The sequence below is a fragment of the Manis pentadactyla genome, chromosome 3 (genome assembly GCF_030020395.1).
Source record: "Manis pentadactyla isolate mManPen7 chromosome 3, mManPen7.hap1, whole genome shotgun sequence".
NCBI classification, from domain to species: domain Eukaryota; kingdom Metazoa; phylum Chordata; class Mammalia; order Pholidota; family Manidae; genus Manis; species Manis pentadactyla.
In genome coordinates this window covers 208,806,957-208,829,662 of record NC_080021.1, presented here as the reverse complement: position 1 = coordinate 208,829,662, position 22,706 = coordinate 208,806,957, and the positions used below count along the sequence as shown (strand labels likewise).

At 50.4% G+C, this 22,706-nt stretch overlaps 1 protein-coding gene across 7 annotated transcripts in view; it reads left to right on the top strand.

Moving 5' to 3' along the window:
• The window catches only part of TTLL11 (tubulin tyrosine ligase like 11), a 227,167-nt gene extending 208,072 nt beyond the window's left edge, over positions 1-19,095 (top strand). For 4 of the 7 annotated variants that reach the window (XM_057498993.1, XM_036915441.2, XM_036915444.2 and 1 more), the window contains one exon: positions 1,342-2,830. In XM_057498993.1, coding sequence (XP_057354976.1) covers positions 1,342-1,634 — 293 coding nt within the window. In that variant the 3' untranslated portion in view covers positions 1,635-2,830. Of the gene's footprint in view, positions 1-1,341; positions 2,831-16,503; positions 16,889-18,693 lie in introns of those variants that run through there. The other 3 variants (XR_008996625.1, XR_005030802.2, XR_005030801.2) reach the window with 2 other exon arrangements.
• Positions 19,096-22,706: the final 3,611 nt, after the last annotated feature.

Below are 22,706 nucleotides of genomic sequence, written 5' to 3'. Positions count from 1 at the left end.
CAGGGTCCATATATAATCCAATGTTTACAAATTCCAGGCCAGGTTTCTGTCTGCAGTGACAGAAGCAGGTGAATGACGTGTCTGAGCTGGGAAGTGAGGCCACTGAAAGGTGTGGTGTAGATTAGCCTCCTCTAAAATACTGTGCGGCATGTGGTCCTGCCTAGTGTCACCTTCCCCAAGGAGCCCAGGAAATCCCGTGAATTTGGATCACAAGGTTCATCTGGGAGACTCAGAACCTTCATGCAGCACCACTTAGAGAAAAGAGTGGGAGTCAGAGTTTGAATTTCCAGGCCACTATTCTCTGTCTGGGCTTGTGTGACCTCAGAGAAGTTACTCAACCGCTGTGAAGCGGGGCATAATCACACTGACTTCAAAAAGGTGTTGTGAGGAGTAGTGGCAATATCTGTAAAGTGCCTAATGCCACCTCATTCATTCATTCATTCATTCACTCACTCATATATTCAGCATGTCTATACTGAGCACCCTATGAGTACTGGGGAAACAGTGATGAGCAGAAGCTGACAGCCCAGCAGGGAAGATGGACACTGTCAAAGAACCACCCAAATAAACACTGAACAAGCTGCTCTCCATGCTACAAAGAAAAGGTCAAGAAGCCTGTACCAGGGGCCAGATCTAACCTGGGGGTCAGGGACAGTTTCACTAAGCACGTGATTTCAAGCTCAGACCCCAAGGATGAGTAGGAGTTCATGAGGTAAAGGGAAGAACATTCCAGGTGCGTAGTGGGGGCTCTTACTGTGTTCCAGGATACCATTTTGGGTAGAGAAAAGACTTCAGGGTTATTTTACTCTTTGAGGTAAAATTTACGTACAGCAGAATGCCCAAATCTCAAGGTGTAATTTAATGAGTTTTGGCAAATGCACACACCGGTGTAACCAACACTTACCAAGGCGGGAAGCATTGCCACCAGGCTGGGTTTGTCTTAATAGCTTGGCCTTTTACTACAAAAGTTAAGGGCTGGAACATTTTATGAAGAATACGGCTTCGGACTAGGTTTCAAACTCAGCTCCACCACTTTCTACGCACACAGCTTTGCCCAGATATCTCCGCTTCTCTGAGGCGCAGCTTCCTCTCCTTCCTTCCTGAAACAGGGTTAATTAAACCTACTTCATAGGACTGTTTAAGGGAACGAATCTGCAAATGGCTGTAAAGGCCCAGCTGGTGCCCGGTGCGCGGCAGGCCCTCTGTGAGTTAGCCCGGTTGGGTTTCCAGAATGGAACTGGTGGGGGAGAAGCAGCCTACTGGCTGGAGTCGGGCCTTCCCGGGCAGCGTGCCGGGCAGCTTTGGCACCCACACCCCTGACCCTGCTCTCTTCGTCCGTAGGGATGTGCCTGCAGGCCTTCACAGAGGCTTGCTTTTACCTGGCTCAGAGGAAGTTCAAGATGCTGCCACTGCACGAGCAGGTGGCCTCACTGATCGACCTGTGTGAACACCACCTATCCGTGCTGGATGAAAGGCGTCTGATGTGTGGGCGGAGTGGCACGTCGGGGGGCCGGGCCCCTTACAGTGGCCCTCCCCAGGAGGCCGCGCCCTCTGCCCCGCTGGCAGAGGGCAACCCTCCCCCCTGCGCAAACAGTGCCCACAAGCTGTCCCATTCCAGGCACACCCTGTCCTGAGAGCCACTCTGTTCTCCCGGCTGAAAAGCGAGCCCCTTGGGGCTGAGGAGAGCCCCCTGGGCTCCCTGCCTGTGGAGGAGGGGCAGGCTGCGGAGAATTCCCGCCAGAGATTCCTGCTCATCGACTCCAGGTTCTGCTGACCTGAGCTTCAAAAGGCTGATTCTTGCCCGTCTTCCTCCCAGTACCTCTTGGTGGTCCACCTGTTTGCAAGTCAGCGGTGGACATATCACATCCAAAACCTGACAGATGGCATCTCTGTTCTGGGCTCACAGGAAGCAACAAGCGGGGCAAAACTGTTGCGTTTGGGGCAGGGGAGACCAGCAATCCCGGGCCTGCGAGCTGCAGAGCACGAAGCACAGACTGAAGCCGAGTCGGATCTGGCAGGGCCACTGAGAACGCTGTCTACGGCCAAGCGCGTTGTGCACATTCCCTACTGCCCGTTCTGTGCACGTCAAGTGGAAATAGCAAGTGGGCATGCTTGACTCCCCCATCCCAGTCATGTGCTGCTTGGGTGTAGTTAACAGATGAGCCTCATTTATTTCATTAGCTTGCCTGGTGCCACAATGTTTGGTTTGTTACTAATTAAGAAATAATTAACTAAGAAGGAAATAAGTAAGACTACTAGAGTCTCAGAGCTAGCAGGAGCCTCGAAGGTCACTTGATTTTGTTTGACCTGGACCCCAAACCAGGAGTCCTCTGGTCTTGTGGTCTGTGCTTGGAGCCCTCATGGTGGGGTGCTCACCCCATGGCCAGCAGGTTCACAACAGGCTCTGCCAGAGGGCCCCCATGGGCCCAGCATGGGCTGGATGCCCTGGGTGGGAGGAGGGCTTCCCAGGGCAGGGGAGTCAGACCCAGGTGAAGATCAGGGCGAGCAGGCATCATGTCAGAAGTGCAGGTGTGAGACGTGGTGTGAGGAGAAGGGGACCCCGCACTCTCCCTTCCCAAGACCCTTCCCTGTCTCACCCATCTGTGTCCCCAAGCAGCCCCCCTCTGAAAGGGGATGCCTCAGAAGCCACCAAAGGTGGCATTTTGGAAAACCAAGCCCTGCAGAGCCCACTCCAGGCTGTTTGGTGGCAGAAGATGTTGTAATGACTTTATTTTCCCAAGTAAAAGGCCGGACAGGTGGCCTAAGGTGGGAGGGGCAGGAGAAACTGATGTGCGTTGAGTGCCTCCCACACCGGGGATGCCTTAGAGGTGTCCTCGGGCCGTTTGGTAACGCTGTCCCCAGTTTCAGGTGCGGGAAGAGGAGCCCGGGAGGGCACGTGGTAGAGTCAGGCCTCGGTCCCGGGCTGTCAGCTGATCCTGAGCCCCATCTCTTCTGGCCCCTGAGTGAGTGTGACTCCGGCTCCTGGGAGGGCCTCCCTGCCCCAGGGCAGCCTGGGGTCCCCAGGGCTCTGCTCACTCTGGCACAGTCCGGTGGCCTGGGCCAGGGCGGTCAGTGTTCCCAAGCAGTCTGCTGTGGGAAGGACTTGAAGACCCCGTGCCCGCTGTCTAGTCCCTGCTGTTACCAAGCAAAGGGATCTCGCAGGAAAGACAAGCGAGTATCTCAGCAAGCTCCTTAGCAGCTCGGAGCGACAGAGTCTTTTAAATAAAGCCCTAACCTTGTTTTCAGAAAGCATTCACTTGCCAGAATGAAGTGTAATTTTCAGGTCCAAGACAACCAAGCACGTTAAAGTTTTTTGGGAAAAAACATATCTATAGGTTGAATTCCAGACCCCCTGTTTGGGGTGGTATGAAAACGTCAGCTCTCGGGGTGAGGGGCACACTCTCTCCCAGCCGCTTGCGGTCGTCTGGAGGCACGTCCCTCTGCTGGCTTTCCAGGGTCCCTGTCTAGAAGGAGGCCCCTGAGGCAGCCCTGCACCACCATACCCCACACCCTGCCCCCCATGGTGTTAGGGAAACGAGGCTGCCTTTCTATAGGAGGCCCCTTTTCCTCAAGGCTCCCTTATCAGAGTTAGAGATGGGAGACTTCCCCCACTCCTTGGTGCTTAATGAGAAGTCCCACTGTGTTTACCCCCTTTGGTAATTGGCTGCTCATTTTGCAACATGTAATGGAAGTGATAGCAAAGCAGGCATTTCCTCTTTCCTGGAAGACAGGAACGGATCCAGAGCCGGGAGCCTGGGCGCAGAGATGCCCCGTGTGTTGCGGGGTTCCCCGTGCTTTGCCTGTGGGATCAGCCATTGCTGGAAGGGTGCTCAGGGTCCATCCCCGCCTCTCCTCCCCCTCTCCCTCCTCCCCTTCCTCCCCCTCCTGCTGATCCTGCCCAGTCCAGCCACCCCATCCCTGTCCCTGCATCCCTGGTGCTCCAGAGCAGGCTGGCTGACCAGTGGGAGGATCGGGCTCAGCCTGTCTGTACGGGGGGCATTGCTGGGCCACCGGCCCCACCCCACCCTTTCCGCTGGGCCTGCCGCCCCTTCTGGTGCCCTGGACAGCTTCCTTCCCCTCCCACCCTGGTCCCTTGCCTGCTCCCTCCTTCCAGCCTCCTGGCGAATGTGCTGGGCTCCCCTGCTCTTATTGCCAGATGGGCCCTGAACTAGGTGCTTGTCCAGGCGCACAGGGTTCAAGGCCAGTTGTCCTTTGCAAGTGCCACTCCTAGCAGGCCCCTCCCCTCGTGCAGAGGCAGGGCCTCCTGGAGACAGGACCCTCCATGCCCCAAGCAAGCGCCCTCTTGTTTCTCCGCTGGGCCTCTGTCCGCCCTCCCCCGCTCCAACCCCATCATCTCTCGCCTGCACTTCATCGGCCTCCTGCCTCACCACCCGTCAGCCCGTCCTGCACCCCTGTTGCTGGAAGGAGCCCGGAGAGCCAGGGAGCTGACCACATGGCCCCTACGTCCATCAGCCCTCATCTCCTCCCAGGTAAAGCCCAAGCGCCTTCACCCGACACTCATGGCCCCTCGTGACCCAGCCCCTTCCTTCCTTCCACCCTAAGTCCACTCCTGGCACCCCCACCTCGTGGGGTGGCCCGGCCCTCCTGTGATGCTGTGTTTCCATGGTTCCTCGAGTCTGTTGTCACCTGTCAGGAAGAGACTGTGCTGGTCCCCGCTGTGGCACCTGCTGTCCTGTCTGCCTGGATGGCGTCCTCCCTCCGTCTGTGGGAACTTGCTCAGCTTTCAGGCTCCAGCTCAGGTGTCCCCACTGCAGTCCCCCAGACAGAACGAGCCATCCCCCACCACTCCCTCCGTGTATCTGTAAGAACCCGGGAGTTCCCTCACCAGCATGCTTGCCCTGCGGCTTCTCGGCCTTCACTCCCTCCAAGCTGTGAGCTCCTTCAGGGTCAGGCAGGTGCTGGGTTCATGCCACCAGCGAGCACAGAGCAGGGCCCAGCAGGTGCTGTTTGAAATAATACACAAGTTAGCAGGTTGCATTTGCCCAGGATGCCCTTGAGAAGCATAGGTTTCTAAACTTTGCCAAGGTGAGTCGCTGAGCACCTCCATATCCCAGCTGGCTCGTTTGCTGTCCCATGACCCCAAGCAGGGAATGGCTCCTCTGGCCCTGGGCAGTCTCTCAGTCAGTGTACCTTTGTCCTGGGCTCGAGTCTGGGCGGCGCCCCCTCTGGCGCCCATCCCGGCCAGCCTTGGAGACCGTGGCCCTCCAGGCTGCACAGCCCTCACGGCGGCTCCTCCCCTCAGGCGGAGTCCGGCCTGTCTCTGCAGTTCTGCGGCCGCCCGCATTTGTGTGGAGTTGCTTAGGTTAGAGCAGATAATCCCAAAGGGAATGCACCCCGTCGGGGTGGCAGGACCAGCTGGGGAGGAGCCCAGACATTGGGAATGGTGTTCCACGCCTTTCTAGAACCAAGTCCCTTTGCCATGTGAATTTAACAACATCTGTTCAAGGTCTCAGTTTACAAAATGCTTTTCCAACAGCCCTTCCCTCTGACCCTCCCAGCAGCCCAGCAAAGGATGAGGGTTCGCACCACTCTCTTCACAGATGGGGACCTGGCGTCCAGGAGGCCAGGCAGCTTGCCCAGGGCCTTGTGGCCGGAGACGGGCAGAGTCAGGACTCCCAGTGAGGCGTCCATGTTCTTCTCTTGGCACTGCAACCATGCTACATGGCGCCTCAGTGCTCCCAGCAACCCCGTGGGGGCAGGGCCCAGTGCACGGATGTGGAAACCCATGTCCCAGAGAGGCTGGCTGATTGCTCAGCTAGTACCTGGGAGCTCTGGGGGCCCAGTCTGGGCTTGCCCAACCTACTTTTCTTGTGCAGAGCACCCAGGAGAGCTCTGCAAGATACCTACACCTATGGGCTCTGGGTCCCTCAGCCATGCAAAGGGGGTGACTGACAGTCCTCTCACTGGATCCCTGGGAACACAGATTGAGAAACGGGAAGCAGGATATACATGGAAGTGTTTTGTAAACCAAAATGCTGCTCAAATACTGCATTATCTTCAGACTGGCTTCTGGTCTACAAAGTGTAAAGGGATGAAGGAAAAGGTTCCTAGAATGCTGTAATCCATCAAGACAAATAAAGCCGGAAGACTCAGCCCCACTCCCTCCCTCCCTCCCCCTCATCCTCACCTGCCTGAAGTCGTTCAGAGGCTGAAAAATGGCCTCTGCTCTTCCTCCAACACCTGGAATTTGCCTTGTGATTGGGAGAGTATTACACCAAAATAGCTCAATTTTTTTTCCATTTCTTGATTAATGTCCTAAAGTCCTTGGCCCTAAAATTGAGAATTGGGCTTGAAATGGTCGGCATTAGGCACCATCCCCTGAAGCTCAGAAGTGATGAAATCACCTGTCAGGGAGATGATATTCCCAGTCGCCGAGAGATCAGCCCTCCTCTCTCACCACAGTGTGTATCACCTTAAAATCCACCTCGCCCTGACTGATCTTCTGCCGATCTCCTATTCGGTGTGATGAAGGTAAGAGGAATTTTCCCATATGGCATATGAATTTCTCACACACAAAATAAGTCCAAATTTTTTTCTGTTCCCAGGGACAAAGGAGCTTTGCAGAACAGTCAACATATTCAATTACCTCCATCTCTAGTGACCAAAGTCCTGAATTTTCTATAACTAGAAAAGCCATACCACCTAATGCTTACACACACACACACACACACACACACACACACACACACAGAGCACCATTGAGCTTTGGTATAATATGGCAAAATTACTGATGTTTTTCTCATTTCTGGTGATTTGCTCCTGAGTCTTATTTAGAAAACAGAGTGAAAAGGTCCCTTTGCAGCCCTGGGGTAACGCACTCACCAAGAGGCTCATGGGAAACATTTCCTCCCGCATGAAGGCCTTTGCCCGGACTCAGACCAGGACTCTAGTCTGGGGCCACGGGGCCACTGCCTACTCCTCACCACAGCCCCCCCAGGCCCCTCACAGGCTGCAGGAGCAAGGCAGGGAGCTGGAGGTGGAAGCGCTGGTGGTGTGGTGCCTCATAGCCTCCTCCACCACAGCAGGAAAAGAAGGGCTGAGCATCCCAGAGGAGGCCCTGAGCGGCTGCAGAAAGATCCAGGCTCTGCTTCCTCCTGTCTGTCGCTCTCTCACTACGTGACCATGGACCATCACCTCTCTGCCCTCTTCCTGGCCCGTACAGGGTCATAAAGAAAGTAAAGGGCCTCTCGTGAGTCTCAGCACCCAGGAAGTGTCTTAATGAATGTCTGTTATGGAAAGGTCCAGTCTCAAATGCTGGAACAAGACAGATGCCAGAGAGCACGTCTGTCCACCTCGGCGTTCCTGACGCGGGAGGTCCCTCGTGCTCAAGCCCTCCTCCCTCTGTGCAGGGCTCTGCTGCTAGGCTGCAGCTCCTGCCTCTTAAAAGCCTTTAAAATTCTTTATTAAATTTTCATGGCACATAAAGTCAAGGTTCTGTCACTTGGCCTCAGTTGTCTTGGTAACTTCGTAAAATGCAATAATAAAATGAAGCTGAGTGTTGCTAAACACAGGCTCATTGTATAAACAGCTGCGAAGCATTGACGAGTTCTTCTGGGTGATCATTTTCCACAGCAAATCCACCAGAGTGGACAATGCTGCTTGATTTGGGGTCAGCTGGTAAGAAAGGGGCTCCTTTCATTTTTTTTCTTCCCTAATGGTTAATGCTTGCCTAGGAAGCTAAATACTGTCTTAAGGAAATTGTGAGATCCTGGGGGAGGTGGAGGAGAGAGGCTCGGAAAATTCCCCAACCCTTGATCTGCTGGGGACAGGCTCCCGTAGAGAGGCAGTGATGTGTCCCTAGTTAGGCTACCGTCAGAGTGTCTGCGGCAGGGACACCTGCCCCGGGAGAGAGGATGGTGGCTTCCAGCTTCATGTGCGGCAGCCACCATGGGCAGCTCCAGGCCGAGCGGGTGTGCACAGCAGGCTATCCCCCACGGAGAGCCTCATGGCAACCCCCTGAGAACTGAGCCACTGGGACTGCACAAAAGAGGCAATTCCCGTGCTACGGACACGCTTGGTGCTCCCTCCATCCATGCACCAGTGGCCTGAGCCCTCCTGGCACCGCCTTGCCCCTGGCCCCTCAGGAGAAGCCTGTGTCTGCTCGGGTATTTCTAGACTCTGAACCACCCAGTGGAAAGGGAAAAGCAGGGGGCTGTGAGTTAGAGCAGCCTTGCTGCCCCTGGAAATCAGCAGCACCCAGTGGCACGGCATCCCACACGGCCCCTCCGCGGTGACCGGGCCACTCAGCAGCCGTCACCCCGGTGACACCTTTGTTCTTTGAGCCCCTCAGGTTCTCCATTTTCTGAAGCAGTCAGATTGTGCTTGTAGTCCGTGCCAGCCCCTTGGTCCTCATCTCCCGTGTCTGCAGGTCAAGGCTCTGCGGCGTGCTACAGCTGTCCCCCCCGTCCCCACCGAAGAAAGCCAGGTTTGCCCGCGCAGCCAGGCAGGGAGGCCGTCCAGCAGCCTGCGAGGTCACACCTGCCTTGGCCTCGGCAACTGGGCCAGGCACGTCTTTGGGGGAGTGAGCAGGGGCCGTGGGGGCCACAGGGGCCTTCCCACACAGCTGCCTCCGCCAGGCGCCCTGGCCATTTGGTGCTGCCCACCAGGGCCCAGACCCCACCTCCATCTCTAACCCGAGGGCTCCAGCTTTATCTCTGATGTGTGATGGGCTTTGTTACAAGGCTTTATTCACAGTCCTGCATTCCAACCTGTCTACTTTACACATAAGGCAAGGGAAGCCCAGAGAGGGGAAGGACCTTACCCCACATGGCCAGCAGGTTAGAGATGAAAGTTAATGCCTCTTCCTCCTTCAGAGGGAAGCTGAAGGGCAGAAGGCAGTGCCAGCCCAGGGAGCCTCCAGTTCAGGGCGCTTAAACTGAGGTCTGCAGAGCAGGTCAGGCTGTAGCTGTTTTATATGTTGAGGTTGCGGGTGAGGAAAAAGCTCCAAATGCCGTCATCATCGCTCTAATATCCCACCTGTGACACAGCTGGGGCCCTGGGAGACGTCATTTGTTCAGTCACGACACCTGAGCCCAGCCGTGACTCCCGCCACTGCCCTAGCCACTTGGGCACCGGGAAGGCATGTGCATCAACCTTGGGCTGGTTCACCCCAGGGCCCAAGGGAGGTGTTTGGTGCCCCCAGATTGGACTGCCTTCTCTCACTCACCATAGAATGGTTTGGGGGCCCCTCAAAGGCTGGTGCTGGGCTCCTTCCTCACTGTCCTCACCAGACCTTTGCCATGGAATCTGCTGAAACAAACCGCCTCAGCAGCCCCTCACTGGTTGCTTAAATAGATCTGCTTTGAGCTCTTTCTGGAGCCAGCACTGTGGCCCTGGTGGGTCACTGGGTTTATCACTGGTTGTATTGGGGTGAAATACAGCCCAGACTTCTGCAGGTCAGAAATCTGCCAGTGTGGCCCAAAGAGGCCAGTTACAATCAGCCGCTAATACGAAGTCTCATGTTTTAGCTTTAAAAGTCCCATAAACATTGCTTTCTGCTCCATATTATGTCCATCATTTCACCGGAATAAGCTAGGCGAAGCTGAGACACAACTGACCCCCAGATCCTTGTGGTTTCAGGCATCGGAGGTCTATTTCTCCCTTGTACAAATCTTACGTGGGCCACGGGTTGGCTCTCCACGCAGGATCCAGGCTGGCTCTTTCCTCTCAACGACAGCTTCTCAGTCGCCTGCAGGGGGAGGGAAGGCGGGAAGACTGCAGGGTGGTTGCTCAGGGAGCACTGACCTCACTTCTGCCCACGTGTCCTTGGCCAGAACGTGGCCTCAGGCCCCCAGCCTAATCGCACAGGATGCAGGGAAGTGGTCCTCCTCTACACCCAGTAGGAACACATGAAGTGGACCTGGTGAGCTCACAGTATCATCTTCACCACAATTCACATTTGTTTAAATGTAAAAGTGTTTTTCTCTCCCTCAATCTTCAAATGAAATTGCTGCTCCAAGAAAATGTCCAGTTTTCGCTGTTGAGAAAGGCACACGTCTCAAGATGCTGGAACAAGACCGGGGCCAGGGAACACTTGTGTGCACCTTGATGTCCCTGACCCGGGGGGCCCCTGGAAGGCCGGGCAGGAGGCCCCTTGTGTCCTCAAGCCCATTTTGTCTTGCAGCTGCACAGAGCACCCCCACCCATCACTTTCTCTCCATTTGAGACGCACAGCATGATGGAGGGCACGTGGATTTCCTGACTCTGGGGCCACAGTGGTGCTGGGGATCTTGTACCAAGAAATCCCCTCCTAGGCTCTGTAGCCTGGATGCAGCGGGCTCCAAGCGCCTTGGGGAGCTTCCCTACCACCTGGAAAACCAAGTTTAAAGCAGGTCACCGCTGAAGTTCCCCCTGGAGGCGGGTGGAGGCCAGCCAAGAACGGCCGAGGATCCCAGACAGACAGTCTGCTCTTCCCAGGCAGGAGCAGAGCATTCACTCAGTGAAGCCTAGAGAGAGGGGGCCCTGGCCAAGCCGGCTCCAGCTGCCCCTGCAAACAGGCCTGCTGAGGAGGTAGGCCCTGCACAAAACAGCCCGGGTGCCGTGAACCAGATGGTAGCAGGGCTCCTCCTGTAGCTGGTGGCAGTGGTGTGACAATTAGCACAGGGCCCCGGGGCTGGGGAAACGCAAACCACATCGTCAGTGCACATTCACTGAGCCCGCACGATGGCCTGTCAGGCACGTCATGTGTGTTACTTCATTTCATCTGAGAAACAGGGTCAGGAAATGACCTTTTACAGTGAGGAAATGGAGGTTCAAAACTGAGATGAAGCGACTTCCCAGAGGGGGCACTGTTGGTAAATGCCAAAGCCGCTTCCGGCTGCCTGGCCTCATGGAGCTGGGCTGGGCTCCCCTCAAAGGGCTGCGGGTCCTGCCGAGGCTCAGTGGAGTCCTGCCCAGAGCCTGTGGAAGCGGAGGCTCTGGGGGAGGCCTTGAATTGCACCATGTCAGCAAACGTTTCTCTAATAAAATCCTTGAGGAAAGGCCGCATTGGCCCCTGCTTCCTGCAGGCTGCCCCCACCCAGGAGGGTTTACAGAGCAGGGCAGCCTTGGGAATTGCTCAGCTGGGCAGCAAAGTGACAGTGGAGGGGGACAGAGAGGGGCCACATCCTGATCACCGAGGCAGCCTCCGTGTCTGGCCAGAATGTGCCAGGCAGTGTGCCTGGTGAAAACGGCTGTGACCGTGTGGGGGTCTGGCTGGGTCCCAGGCACTAGAGTCACCCCAGCCATTGTGATGAGCCTGGTGGCATCACTCCGCCTTTACAGCCAAGGAGACCAAGGTTTGGGAAGCTCACGCCTTGCCTAAGGCCACAGGAGGCTGCCCTTCCCCAGCCCCTGCGGCCAGCAGCATAGAGGCCCTGAGATGGCACAGCAGGGAGAGGGTGCAAGCTGCCCACATGATTACAGGTCAGATATCTCAGTGTCAGGATGTCTCCAATGCCTGCCTTAAAGCCCTGGACCCCGCTCCCCACAGCAGGGTCCAGAAACAACGCTCACCTGCTGTGCGTGAGGTGGCACCTGGCGGGAAAGGAAGGGGCAAAAGCCTGTTACAGCCAAGAGGGGCCTTTGGTGCCCGTCAGAGAGCCCTTTGCTTCTGGAAATGCTCATGCACATTCCACATTCTTTACTTGATAAAATATGGAAGAATATTATACATATCCCATAGGTTTCCTTGAAAAAAATAAAAGCTTTTAAAGAGTTTTGATTCTTATAAAATATCTGGAGATTTTACTTTCATGGAAATTCATTTCCCAAGGATGCTGGGTAAAATGAGACCTCACTGCATGGGAAACACACTCAACCATCTGGGCTCCTTGTTGTTACCATTTAAAAAAAATTTACAGTGGAGATAGATATATACACGTACATACGTAAATGCACATATGGCATTAATGCATGTATGTATGGCTAAAACAAAAACAGCGCAAGAAAATATACAATGACAAGTAATTTCCCTTCCACTCCTGCCCCCCAATTCTCCAGTCTGTCCCCAGAGGCAGCTATTGTTTCAGGGTTTTGTGTGTCCTTTCAAAGACAGTCTGTGTTGTAAGAATTCATATGTATGTGTGTATACTCCTTTTCCGCTGTTTTATACTCTGCTTTTTCAGCTAACATGGTTTCTTGGAGACTGACCCAAAGTAGGTACATGGAGGCCGGCCTCAGTTTTTTAATGGCATCATGGCATCCATCACATGATGCACTATCATTACTTAGAACAGTTTACTTAACTGGTCCCCACGTGATGCCTTTAGACTGTTTTCAGTTTTCTGTTCCTACATCAAGGGACTGTTCTTGTACACGCATCTTTATTTACACGTACGAGTGTATCCTAGAAGTTGAATTACTAGGTCAAATGATATGTGCGTTTTAAATTGCAATCAATCTTGCCAAATTGCCCTCCCAAGAGGCTGCACCAATTTTCGGTCCCACAAACAAATGCATGAGAGGGCCAGACGCTACGCCCTCCCCAACCCAGCACGCTGTCAAAGTGCTAACCTTTGGCAATTGGTGATAAAAGACAGGGCATCGTCTGATTGCAGATTTCACTTTGGTTTCTCGCATTAGGAATGAGGTTGAGACTTTTTTATGTGTTTAAAAGTCATTAGTATTTCCTTTTCTATGAACTGGCTTTTCATGTTCTTTGCCCATTTTTCTACTGGTCTTTTTCTTGTTGATTTATAGCATGTCTTTGCAGATGAAAAGAATTAGCCTTTTGTCATATTTTTGCAAAATATGTGTTCTACATGGGCCATTTTTCGGCAGCCAACTGTCTTTCTGCCTCCAACACGTTCTCCACCGGCTGCCAGAGTGGCCTTTCTGAAATGCCAATCTGATCATGTCAACCTCCTACCTAACCATATAATACAGCTTCCCGCCACCCAGATCCTGCTCAAACCCTTCCCTTGGTTGTGGGGGTCCCCCTCTTGGGGCCCACCTTTCCCCCAGCCCCCGCCACAGGGCCTCCGGGGTGCTGCCCAGGGGCAATGACACCCATAGAGGAGTCTCAGAGGCGCCCCCTAGCGGTGAACATCCGGGAAAACCTGCTGCGCGGCTGCCTCTCTCTGGGAAACTTGATCTCAGGACCCACCCTATTTTTGCCATTCCCTTCGTGTATCTCTTTAACCCGCCTCAAGGTGACGCTCTCTGGGGCAGAGTTGTGCTCATTCATGTCTAGATCCCAGCCCCAGCCAGGGCCCCACTGTGAGGAGGTGCTCAGGAAATGTGTGCAGAATGAATGAATGAATGAGGGCAGCCTTCTGAGAGGAAAACCAGTGAGTTGTGGGAGGCAGGAGTGAAGACCCAAAACCTCCTCAGCTGAGTGTAAAATTTTGAAGTTACCCAATAGGCTGTTCTTTTGTATAAATATCCACTAAACACTTTGCAAAATGGAAATTAAAAAAAAATGCGGCAGACCAGTTCTTCTCAGGTAATTATAGTCTGCCCTGTGAGTCGGCAGTGAAGGCCTTTTTATTTAGTCGGTCTGTTGCTCTTTTCAGAAAGTAAATTAAGGCCCTTTCAGGGAGCAGGTCCTCCTCTGTCTCCTAATTTGCCCAAAGGGCCTCACAGGAGGACACGGGAGGCGCACACACCTCTGCCATCCAGACCCCAAGCCCCAGAGACCTGCTTCCTGCCCCATCCGGGCTGGGCCTCCCTGCTGATCCCTCCTGAGATGGGGAGTGTGCCCCCTGCTCTCCATCCCTGCAGCTGCCAGGCCTGGGCACCCAAAGAGTCTCCTGCTGCCCCACCCACCTCCCAGGTCTGCATCAGGCCTTCCTCTGCATCCTGGGGACACTTAGAAATGTAGTCGGGTAGTGGCCCTCCCAGCTGCCTGAGGAGCAAGGCCCTGCCTGGCCCATGGCCCTCGGCCTCCCCGCACCCCACATCTTGGGGATCTGAGCTCTCCCAGCGCCTCTGCCTAGTGAACACCCACTCAGCCAGCAGGGCCCAGGTCTCCCCACTCCCCTTCCTCCTCCTGCCCTCAGTAACTGCTGAGCAATGTGCCAGCACCATGCCAAGCCCTGGTGAGGCAGCGTGAGCAAAACCAGTGGCTGCCTTGCCCGCCTGCAGCTGACGGTCAGAGGGATGACTGTGCACAGGGTCCCTGTGGGGAAGTGGGAGTGAGGAGGGCAGGTGCGGCGGGGGGCTGGCAGGAGAGCACCAGGCCCCAGGCAGCGTGGGCCACGTTGAAAATATCCCCCTTGCCATAGAGCATGGTCAGAGGACAATAGGGCTGGTGTTGTGTTTTGAAAGATAACCAAGCTTAGAATTTGGAGGATGGACTCCGGGTATGGATGGGCATGGAGAGGCTGGCCAAGAGGGGATGACAGCCGTAACCTGGTGCTGGCTCTGGAGATAAAGGGCTCAGACTCAAGAGGCTTGTCGGGGGCAAAGCCAATGGCACCTCTCATGGCAGTTATTATATTGACAAGTCACCTCCCCCCATGGGGGCAGCACCTTGTCCATCCTGTTGACAGCACATGGCTCAGTACAGAGTAGATGGAATGTTCTGGGAACGAATAAATGAATGAATGAATGAAGGGTGGATGGGAGGAAATAATGAATGAATGAATGCATTTAACAGATGGGGAAACTGACACTCTAAGTGGTGGGGTAGGGTGTCACCTGGGAGAGCTGGTGAGGACCCCGGGGTGGGGCACCCCTAACAACAGGCCCAGGAGGCAGGCCACTGGCTGCCTGCCCAGGCCCTGGGGCAGACTGAAAACCCCGTCTCCTCCCACTGCTCAGATACCTGCTTTCATGACTTGTCATCTTCCCACACACCTCCAGGCGGGAACATGCACCGTCCCAGTAAATAAATCTGGGCCACTTTTCAGCATCATTTAATGTCCCCAGGAAGGCTGGACCACGTGGCCTCCAGCGGCAGTGCATTAGCTGACAGGCTGAAGCATATCATATTGAATTCCACGGCCCGTGGAGCCCGCGAGACCCCGTGCTGCTCGGAAATCTGTGCTGATTTATTAGGACGCGATCCTGCTGCTTATTTCCTATAATGAACATGTTGCCCCCCCCTTCTTGCCAGGACCATTTTTCCAAACCTTCACCAGGGAAACAGGAGTGGGAGGATCCTGAACTCACTCCCTGCTCGCAGCTTTGAAATAAGAGGGGATGACAAGAAAGGGAGGCTGTGGGGGGCAGCTACAGGGTGTCGGGGGCTGAGCTTGGAGCTACTTGCAGAGAGATGGTCTCAAGGCATCAAGCCGTCCTGCCCCCGCCTTCTGCCCTGCATCTCCCTGTTCCCTGTCCTTACCCCTGCATCCTGTGGCCCTGGCCTTCTACTGCAGCAAGACCTGTGGCCAGGCCAGCCAGCGACTCAGCCCTGCAGCCCCCACCCCCGGGCAACCACATGGCGCGTCTGCCCCTGCCGCACCGACAGGGAGCCCTCAGGCCTGGGCTTCTGCTTTCAACATGTGCCACACACACTGACCGCAGCGCTGCACAAACTAAAATGGGACCCATACGGTCACTAATGTAGGAGCAACACCTGGACAGACACGGTCCCAGAAACTCCCATCCCAGTGTGTAAGTTACACCGACACATGTCACATCCCTCACGGCAAATACATCAGATACTCACACATACACAACACACACATCTCACACATACTCATACACACGTGTACAGTCACACACACTTCCATGTGCATTATCTATTTCCAAGTGGCAGCTAAACTTTTTATTATTGAAGTGTAATTGACATGCAGTATCCTAAGTTTCAGGCATACATCGTGGTGATTTGATATTTTCATACATTACAAAATGGTCCCTGTGATGTCTAGTCACCATATGTCACCAAAGTTGTTACAATATTATTGACTATATTCCCTATGCTGTACATCACCATAAACATTTGTTTCATTCCTACTTCTATTGCTCTATGGTCAAGAAATACAGCCTTTCTTTTTTTGAACCTACTATGTGTCAAGAATTATATTAGGTGCTCAGTGTACAAAGTAGAATAGACTCAGACCCCAGAACCTAATAACAAAGAAAACAAGTAAATCCACATTGACCATGTGATGTGACTCACGCTGCAGCCGAGGAATCCCAGCACCTGTATTTTCTTTACTACATCTTAAATACTTTCCTCTACCTATGTTGATCACTTTTTTGTTTCTATTATCTAAACACTGCTGGACAAAAAAAAAACCCAAAAAACATATTTCATTGTTATACTCATTTGCTTCTCCTGAGTTATCAGTGTAGACAAGCATATTCTCACTTATTTCTTATCCATTTATATTCCTTCTTTACAACTTGCCATTTCATATCCTTTGCCTGTTTTTCTGCTGAGATAACGGTTTAATTCTTCAAATTTCCAATATTTGTCTTTTGCAATATTCCTGAATAATCAGTTCTTCTTGCTGATGTTCTCAGATGGATCATGACTTTGACTTTGAATCACACGGCGTTCTGTTTTTCCGCTCTTTGCAGTGACGTTCTTTACGGCCCCCGTTCTGTTTTCAGGTTGCTCCCGTGTCCCAGCAGCACCCTCCTGGTGGCTGATGAACACTGTCTGAGTTACTTCAGCATTCATCCAGGACCTCGTGTGAGGCTTCGGTGGCCCCAACTGGCTGAGGCTTGATGTACCACGGGGAGCAGAGCCAGACCCACTGCGGCCTCTGGAGATGACAGTCTGAGACGGAATCTCCCCGAGAACTCACACTCAAGGTTGGCATGCTCATCCATTTCCTCCATTCAGTCTGTGCCCACATCCCCCTCCAAAGAGGGGCAGTGGTCCCTCCTTCCCATTGTTTCCTCTTCTCTGATTGGCCTGCCTGGGCTTCCTGCCTTGCCTACTGCTGGAGCCACACGGGATGCTTGTTCAACTTTGGAGTCCATGGAATTGGAGGTATCAATGCAAACTCATGATTTCTAAATCATGTGCATGTATGTTCATATGTGTGCTTACATGTATGTTTATGTGTATGGATATATATATATATATAGTGGGCATATGGATATATATACACACATTGATTTCCTAGCTCTGTCTGTTGAAAAGGTCAAAAAGAAAGGACATGCTAGTAGCTCTCAAATCTGTAAATCCATTCCCCAGTGCTCCTCAGAGAAATGACTCATTCCATAGCTGGGGCAGGGTAGGTACAAGGTGAGCCTCGGTCACCTTATGATGCCAGAAAGTAAGGAAATGTTTGAAAACAACATTGGGAGCATCACTAGCATATGGGCACCAGCTTGAAGGGGCTCCCTGTGGGCAAATCTGGGACTGTTTGAGCACCAAAACAATTGAGTAATGAATTATGAATCCCTAAGTATAGGATATTAGGAGTCCATACTGATAATAAGTAGGTACACAAACACGTGGGGAGAAGGTAAGACCTTTGCTGACAGTAAAATTAGGAGAGTCAACTGGTAACCTGTAAGAGGTGCTAGAATTGGAAAACCATCTTTTGCAACCATCCCAGTAAAGACTGGATCTATCAAGGACCATTAGTGGCCGCTAAACCAAAGGGGATATTTTGATGAGGAGAAGGATATTTGCAAGATGTCTCCGTATAGATTGCTTATTAGCTGCAAGCAAGAAAAAAAAAAAATTACACAATGGAGAGATTGGGCCACGCCTTGATCAGGTGATCAAAATTAACCAATTTTGTCACCAGTAAGGGACAGATGGGAATGTGTGCCTTCCCATGCTAAGGACACAATATGCTCTCTGCTGTATTTTAGCCAAGAATTAATAACCAGTAACCAGCCACAAGGAAACATCACACAAATGCAAAGTTATATTTCTATTAAAAAAAAAAAAGAAGGGGGAATAGTTGGTTGTATTCTTTCAAAATGTCAGTGCTATAAAAGCAAAGCCGTAGAAATCTTTTAGATTTAAAGAGGCAAAGAGACATGACATGACAACTAAATGCAATCTCTGACCCCAGACTGCGTCCCATGCTGGAGGGGAAAAAAATATTATAAAAGGACATTATGGGTTCAACTGAGAAAATTGGAAGTTGAATGTTACTAGCGAAAAGTATGTGCCAATGTCAAATTGACTAAGGTTAACAACTGTACTGTGATTATGGAAGAGACTACCTCCAATCTTAGTAAATATACATATTTAGAGGTAAAGGACTGTGGCATATGTAACTTATCTTTAAGGAGTTCAGGGAAAAAAGTTTTTTGTGTGTGTGCGTGCGTGTGTGCACAGAGATTGAAAGGGGGAGTGCAAATGATAAAGCAAGTGGACAACAGTGTTAGAATGGAGGATGTTAGAATGGAGAATCTTGAAGACATATGGGTATTCTTCGTACTGACTGTAGCAAATTTGCTTTAAGTCTAAAATTCTTTCCTAATCGAAAAATAATTTTAAAAAAGCCACAGATACCAAGGCTTGAAGTTTTAGACTATATGCAAGTATAATAATTAAAGAGAAGTAACTAAAAGAACAGTTAAAAAAAGTGTTCTTTGTCATGAAATGGTATCCATGATATACTGCCAAGTGAAAAACAGTCAATTAGTATATCGTATGATTCTATTTTTTTCTCGAAAATATTAGCTTGTATGTTCAGGAATGAAGTGTCAGAAACTGTTAATAAAAGTGTTTATAACCTGTTAATAAAAGATACTCTATAGAGAGAGGGATGTATGAATGAAGGAATCCGTTTAATTTTATGTTTCCGGTTTGTTTGTTTTGTTAAACAGGTGTCAAGACCAATTGTGAAAGACTTCAAAATAGGATAAAAAATTTACTGGGTTTCCTGGATCCATTACCTGTTTTTCATGGCCTTGAGCTACTTTTCAGCTCCATCAATCGTGAAAAACTAATCATAAGGCATGTGACTCTTCCCCAATAGAAATGCAAATAAACCGTGTCCAGTGGAATGCACTTGATTATTGCCCTGTGGATACACTAGTTTTGCATCTGTTTATAAATTTTTTTCAGTATTTGTGATTGCCTATGTAAGTAGGGCTCTTTGAATTCTCCTTTGAATTTGTTGTAACTACTGAATGGTCTCCTCGTTTATTGAGTTAAAAAATGCTAAACATGTGTTCATTTTATATTCTTGTGAAAGTCATGGCTTTGCCATTAAAAAATGAAACCTATCCTTTGGCACAAGCATTTGTTTCTTTCAAGATTCATGGAAAAATCTAGGAGCATTTTAAAAGAAGGGTATTCCAGAGACTCTCCAGAGACCTGAATCAGAAGTGCAGGGGGAGTCCCCCCTCCAACTGCAGCTTCGATCTTCCTGCCATTTGCTGGTTTCCTTAATGGGCAGAAAGCCAAACTTCATGCACCAGCAAAGTGTGGGCACCACCAAGTGTAGGCCCTCCAGGGGCCCTGTGCCCCAGATGAGTGGGGCCTCCGGCCCTCTTACGGTCACTGTACCAGTTGCTGGTTGGCAGAGAGGTCATGGCCAATGTCAGACCACCATCCTTGGGGAAAGGGACTGTTCGTGTTTCTGACTGGCTGGGCCTCTCAGAGGGTGAGATATCCTAGGCTAATTTTTTTTTCTGGATGTTTTAAGGGTACATAAAAATAAAGAAATGCCAAAGAGAGTCACAAAAATAGCTGTAAATTGTAACCATTTACATTGCATACATGAATGTTTAAATACAAATTCAGCAAACATCCAGTATAATTGTACTGTTCGTTAGTTATTAAGATTGGGGTTCTGGTGAGCTGTGGAACATGCTTTCAGACAGGCTCTTGCCCTGGCCAGAGGTCTCGTCACCATCCAGACTGTGTGTTCAGCTCACTGGGTTGTCCCCTGTCCACCTGCCTCTCCTGGTAGCCACAGGCCCACTCCATTAACAGGCACCAACTGGTGTCTGGAAAGCAGATTCGATTTTGTGTATTTATTGTGCATTCAGCCATTTTATTACCCTTTGATGCAGAACCATTTTTTTGACTGACTTCTGGGGAAATTCTAAGATGACTCTATCTTTTGCCTTCTCTCCCCCAATAGTTATAATTAGTTTCTTCCTGTGTTTTTACATCGAAATGTGGTAGTCCTGCATCCGAGTTTGTTTCTTATCTTATTGGGAAGGTCTCTTTTGGCTTACTCCTAAGGTTGGTGTTGGTTATTGGCTTGAGATATTCTTTGTGTTCCAAATGTGTTACTACAAAAGCAAAAAACTTTTGTTCAGAAAAATCTTAGAAAATACTAATAAGCATGGAGTGGGGGGGAAATAAGTCAATTACTACCTCATCATCCCTAGGTTAACACCTTGGTACATATCCTTAATCATAGTTACTGCTATTACTCTAAGACTTTAGTAGAGTAATTATTATTGCTCCCAGATATGCTTAGTAACTGTGCTAAGTACAGGGTTACAAGCACTATTTCAGCAAATTCTTACAGAAGACCTCTCTATGGTATGGATACCATTATCCCCACTTCACAGTCAAGGAAATGTGAGACAGAGGATATTCCCAATTTAAGTAAGATCATTTGTCTAATCAACGGCCATTAAGACTGAAACTTAGATAACCCTCAGGCCCAAGCTCAGGCTCTTAACCTACACTGGACTGTCTCCTAATCAGACATGTTTTTTTTACAAATAGATTTTTAAAAACTTAACTAGAATCATCCTAGACATACAATTCTGTTACCAGCTTTTACACCTAGATGTTACTAACATCTTTCAATGTCATTTATTATTCTCCCACAAATTTAATAGCTGCATAGTGTTTCATTATATGGATATGTTTTATTTTTAAATGGCTCCATATCAAAACAAGAAATAAAAACTGGTTGTAAAATATTCAATCGTAAGAATATAAAGTAGAAAATGCAAGTCTTCATGTCCTGTCTTGTTGAGCCCCACTCCTTGGAGGAAGTCACCATTAATAGTATGTGTTTGCTTCTGCATAGTCCTATGTAACTTATTATGTGTAATGTATTTATTTTTGTTTAAAAGACTCAGGACATACTGATCTACTGCTTGCTTTTCACATACAGTAGATCATGAATATCATTTCAAATCTATCCAGACTTTTTAATGCACAAGAATGAAGAAGTAACATTTGGCTCTTGGCTTGAGCAACCAGGAGGGTAGTAGAGCCATTTGGAAGTTAGGAGATGAGGAGAAAAACAGATTTTGGGGGCTCTGTTTCAGACATATCAAACCTGATGGCAAGTGGAGATGTTAAGTGGGCACATGGCCCTGTGAATGTGGAGCTGGGTATAAAAATCTGGAAGTCAGTGACAAGAGAATGGATAGTATGTAAATCCATAGCAATGGTCCCGGCTGCTGAGGAGGAACCACACTTTTACAAAGGGTGTATGCTCCTCAATTCGCCCCCAACCCCCACCTCTGCATGTTATCTCTTGACACTGGGTCTGAGTGCCATCTGAAATGGGTCTGCTTCAGTCATTCAGATTGCCTTGCCAGGTCACTGAGACTTTGAGCTTAGCTTTGTCGGGAAGTATTCAGAAAAATCATCAAACTTGGAATCAGAGCAAACAGAGGCCAGCTTGTCATTCATTTCTCACTGGAGTATTGTTTTAGAAGCCCACCCTAGGACTATTATGTCATCTAGGGGGAATACATCTTTGACTATTTACAATGTATGGCTGTATGTAGTGAGGGAAGCTACATGCTAACTTGTAGGTTTTTGGCAAGTAGAGATACAACCCCATGGTTTATGGTTTTATAGTCCTTCAGGGCATTAACTAGGCTTGACTGTGGCCAGAGAAGAGCACATGAGTGCGCTGATTGGTCTCACTGAAACCTCCCCGTTTCATACCAGCAGCTCCTCACCAAGACTCTCCACTAGAGTTCTCGGGAACATCAGTCCGTCTCCACTCTAAGTCTCTGGGGCCACCATTCCCCAACATCTTCTCCATCAGGCACTAGCCACGCCTTCCCTTCCCCTGTACTCCTGGCTAAGGCCAGCGTGAATCAATACAGTTCTGGCCGCATTTGGGGATTTCATGATGCTGAGCCTTGGAGGGGGTCTTTTTGTATCAGCTGTGGGGGGTTCTTTCAACCTGGACACTCATATCTTCAGCTCTGGAAAATTTGTTTCATTATTCTTTTTATGGCATGGGAGGCAAAATCTCATTTTTCTTCCTTTTACTCTTTTCCCTCTTTCAGAAATTCCTAATAGTTGATGTTGGACACCCTGGATCAACCTTCTAGATTTTTCTCTGTTCCACTTTCTAATTGTGTATTTTGTTCTACTTTCTGGAAGAATACCTCGATTTTATATTCCATCACTTCCATTGGATATTTTACTTTTGTAAAAAACCTTAATAGTCAGAAGGTCTTGATCTTGGTTTCCTTCTCAGAGCATCCTGTTCTTATCTCCTCTTCCTGAGGATATAGTTTTTTTCTGTTTCCTGCATTGTCTCTATTTCTTGTTTCCTTTCTTGGGCTGGTTGATTTGGCTGCTCCTTTTCATGTTGGAAGATCTCCACTCCCCCACCCCGCCCCCCAGCTGTTATGCTTGCAAATAGAGCACTTTGTTGCCATTAATGAAGCAAAGGCCCAAATTTACATTTAGTTTATTTGTTGGAAGCTTCCCTCAACTGTCTGGAGGGCAGGGGTAGGAGGGCTGGGTGTCTGTGCTCTTTGCATGTGTGTGCAGTTTGGTGGGTATCATTATGGGATACTGGCACAAGGACACATGCAGTCTTTTCTTTGAGGAAGTATCTGGAGGTCTTTTCTCTGAAGCCAGTTTTTTCAAAGAATGATCCAGTCAGCTCCCT